The following is a 4,440-nucleotide window of genomic DNA, read 5'->3' as shown; positions in this document are numbered from 1 at the left end:
TAGACATTGTGAGGTTTGCTAAGCCGCCATGGGGCGCGGCCAAGGAGTCATAGGGCGTGTCTGGAAAGCAGCCCATGACATTACATATGCAAAGTTTCAACCAAGGCGTCCGGGTGGTGTTACACTCCAACCCATCTGCCCCTGCTCGGTAATAGAAGCAATTGATAAACTCCAAAGATAAATACTGTAACCGATGTAAAATTTAGATTAAAGAAAGCCTCTTCGATGGACATGTGGGAAGCACGACGTAGTGTGCGGCAATGAGTGCGCTTAAACAGCTTATAGAAAACGAATTTTCTTCTGTCGTATATTAGCAGGATATGGTATCAGATGCGCTAATTAGCCAATTATCATACTTCTAAAGATAAATAAATAATTATAATATAAATATTAAATAAAAGTTAGAAGTATCAGAACCAAACTGAAAATATTGTGTTTTTTCTTTTAAGGCCGGGAAGGCGGCATCTAACAAATAGTACTAGTACTTTTTTTCTCTTCAAAAAATTATAAGAATTTCAAACTCGTTTTTTGTTAAGTGAGATTTACGGGATAAAATTAGTTATTATTGTATATTAATTTTAAATCACAATAAAAACTCATAAACTCCAAATTTTGAATGTTTTGTCCATATTTATAAAATCTAGGCCGTTTGTCCAAGTAATCTTTTTCATAAAAGTCTTTTGTTGAGGTGGATCCAGCAGAAGGGACTCAGAAAAAAATGTGGAGCTCAGGTTTGCTGATAATAGCGCTGTTGTTGACAGTAGAATGTATGGAAGTAGGTTTAAACACACTGAATAAAGCAGCCACCACCAGAGGAATGAGCAATTTCGTCTTCATCTTTTATTCCAATGCTTTGGCCTTGTTCTTCCTCCTCCCTTCCACCTTCATTCATCATAGGTTAATTAATTTCTCCAAAACTTTATTACCTTACTTCTTTGGTTCTTTTCATTTTTATCCTTGTATTTAGAAGGTGGCTACTTTTTCAAAATTTGACTAGTGGTCTGAAGCTCGAAAGTGATTACAATTTGAGTCCAATTTTTTGAAAAATTGGCCAATGTCTAGATACAAAGCCATAAAAGTGGTCATCTGTCATAAATATATATATCGCAGTTTTTTGTTAACTGATATTCTTGATTAATATGCATTCCGCAGAATCAGACCTTGCAGAAAACTCAATTTCTCAATGTTCTGTAGGATGCTTCTTCTTGCCCTTCTCAGGTACTACTTGATGAATTGCTGAATTTTCTTTTGTTAATTATTATGACTGTTGATTAATGGTTTAAGATGTTTTGATTTGTGGCAATTACAAAAGCTGCTCTGTGCAAATACTGTTGTATTTTGGGATAGAGTATAGCAATCCAACTCTGGCCTCAGCAATGACAGATCTTGTTCCGGCTTTCACTTTCCTAATTGCTGCAATTGCCGGGTAAGAGCAGTTTATTAACTCCAATAATTTTCAACCACTTTGACATCAACTATGTCGTCTAATAAGCTACCCTGACAACATTAGTGTTGTCTAATAGGTTTTTAACTTTATTTTTCACCACATGGAATGTGTTTGAATAGTAAATTAAAATTTTCTCCACCTTTAATTAGAGTTTGTGGTCGTGCCTGAGAGTGGCAAACGGGCGGGTCAGATTGGATTTGGGACCGATTGAAAAGGGTAATGAAAAAACGGATAAATTATCCGATCCGATCCATATTTAATACGGATAAAAAACGGGTTAACCGGCATATAATATGGGTAATCATATTATCCATGACTTCATGAATATGATCACTTTTCGGAGAATTCAAAGTCTCCCAAACTTGAGGAACCTCCAATTTGAGGTTTTACAAATGTAGAAGTTAAACCTATTAGTTATCCACTTGGTTATCCATTTTCTAATTGGATAATATGGTTCTCATATATATTTGACATGTATTTAAAAAGTTCATTATCCAACTCATTTTTTAGTAGATAATATGAATTTAACCATTTTGTCACCCCTAGTCGTGCCTTAGGAATAAAGTCCGCTTTGATAGGGAGCCCTGCTCTCTATGCCACTACTCTAAATTAGTTGGATAGTGAATTATGGAAAGCCCTTGGACAGGCGTAGCCACATAGAGTGAAGATCGATCATACTTCATCGTAAAATTATGTTGAGTATATAGAAAATTATAAGTATTATGTATATAGGTCAAAAAATTTACTTTTTATAAATATATATTAAATTTTGAATACTCTTTGTAAAATTCCTGATCGCGTTGGACTGAATGGTTAAAACCAAAAAAAAAAACTTTATTTTTTGAATAGTATTATTTTGTGATATTTGGCATTGCTTTTGTCTTATGAGCAGGATGGAAAAGTTAGGATTGAAAGTGAAAAGCAGTCTGGCAAAGTTTATTGGGACAATAACATTACTAATTGGGGCACTGATTGTGACTTTTTATAGAGGCCCTCCCATTTTTTTCAATAAATCAAAATTTCCTAAATATTTTCATCAACTACTCATCACTACAAAATCAAATTGGATCCTCGGAGGTTTTCTCCTTGGTAGTGCTAACTTCTTGCTTGCACTTTTATATATCGTCCAGGTAATTTTTTCATCGAGTTTAATTTTTATATACTGATAGAATAAAATGCTTAATTTTTAATGTCGAGATTATATTGTTTTATGTTCAGGCATGGATTATAAATGATTTTCCAGAAGAATTTATGGTGACAACAGTTACTTGTGGCTTAGTAACAATTATGTCAGCTGTGGTTGGCTTAATTGCTGAGCCAAATCCAAGTTCTTGGAGACTTAAGCCAGATTTGGAGTTGATTACTATTTGTTACGCTGTAAGTAATTAACTTATGATGAAAAATTATAGTTCACATTCTGTTTAATTACAATCTATAAGTTAGGCCAACATTTCCAATATATTCATATCACGTGGTAGTTACATAAACTGCTGCTAATTAAAGTAGCGAGGACCATCCGATCAATTTTATACTAAATAGATAGTTTATTGGTAGTGCGCCATTAAAACTTATATCGTGCATTTTAAAGTTACACGATTTGAGTCCAAAAAAAAAATCTATTGACTACGAAATTTTTTTCAAGCTTTTTCAGATTATTAACGATTAAAAAGATTGAATTCATAATTAGTTTTTGAATATGTAAATATTAATTATATATAAAAATTAAGAAATCTATGTTAGAATCGAAACATAAAATTAAATGTATATGATCCTCAAACCTAAAAACAAGTTGTTCATTTTTAGACATATGGAGTGAAAAAGATGGATGCACTTAACACTAACAAAAAGAGCTTATTTTATGTTTTTTGCAGGCAATTTTGATGGTTTTCCTTAGAAGTCTTATTTTTGTTTGGGCATTAAAGAAAAAGGGACCTGTTTTTGTTGTAATGGTTAAGCCACTTGGAATGGTAGCTGCTGTAATATTGGGGGTTACTTTTCTTGGTGATGTTCTTCATGTTGGAAAGTTAGTCTTTTTAACTCCAAAAACTTGAAGATTAATTGTTTCTTTTAGTCTTTAATTTATTAGTTGATGACTAATTGATCTTTGAATAAAATATTAATATTTGCAGTGTAATTGGTGGAACGATCATAGCTTTGGGTTTCTACTCTGTGATGTGGGGAAAAGCTAAAGAGGAAATTTGTGTTGAAGACATAGGCATGGATTCTGGTTCGGCCACTACCACAGTACCTCTACTACATAGGCAAAGTGATAATGCGTAAATATAGGTGTTTTCCTTTTTTCAGTTGTATTTTTATTTTTATTTTCTTCTTAGTGAATGAGATAATACATGTATGTGCAAGTGTTTTTCAAAATTTTGACATGGAATCAGTGGCATACAGAGAGGCTGATCCAAGATTCAAATCTTACAGGTTCAAATTTTAACTTTTTTTAGCATTGAACCCATTATATTTTTAAAGTTATGTGTTCATATCTATTTTTTTACAGTTTTAATAAATTCTTAAATATAAATTTTTACTCCGCGTTAAAAGATATGGGTTCAATTGAAACCGTCGAAAATACATTACATCCGCCCCTGGTGGCATAGCCAAAATTTTCACTAAAGGAAGTTAAAATATAAAGAAGTAAACACATAAAGAAGCCAAAGAAATTCAACAAATAATGTACATACTTATTTATATACATATAATTTTCAGGAGAAGGTATGTTAATTGATTACCCTCGGAAAGGATAGCTCCGCCCTTGAAAGGAATGAGAAAAGATGGTGGTGGAACGCATACTGTTTACCTCAAAAATACGAGTAACAATTAAACTTGTTTATGATTTTAAAGATATGTAATTTAATTCAATACCAATTAATAACCAAGAAATCTAACGTATAAATGAAAGAAGTAAATAAAATCAAACTAGTACGGAAGCCAGTCTCGACGTCGAGCTAAGGTGGCCTCAAGGTAGGTCAAGAACAATAAAGTAA

General features: G+C 32.7%; 1 protein-coding gene across 1 annotated transcript; it reads left to right on the top strand.

Annotated features, from left to right (window-relative positions):
• Positions 1–417: 417 nt before the first annotated feature.
• LOC107769902 (WAT1-related protein At3g28050-like) lies at positions 418–3,979 on the top strand. The gene is made up of 7 exons (XM_016589160.2): positions 418–897; positions 1,153–1,218; positions 1,313–1,426; positions 2,340–2,577; positions 2,666–2,824; positions 3,319–3,470; positions 3,577–3,979. The coding sequence occupies exons 1-7, from the start codon at positions 719–721 to the stop codon at positions 3,725–3,727; spliced, it is 1,059 nt and encodes a 352-aa protein (XP_016444646.1). The 5' UTR covers positions 418–718; the 3' UTR covers positions 3,728–3,979.
• Positions 3,980–4,440: the final 461 nt, after the last annotated feature.

Source organism: Nicotiana tabacum, chromosome 20 (assembly GCF_000715075.1).
Source record: "Nicotiana tabacum cultivar K326 chromosome 20, ASM71507v2, whole genome shotgun sequence".
NCBI lineage: Eukaryota > Viridiplantae > Streptophyta > Magnoliopsida > Solanales > Solanaceae > Nicotiana > Nicotiana tabacum.
Note: the sequence above shows the minus strand (reverse complement) of the source record. Positions and strands in the feature narration are given on the sequence as shown.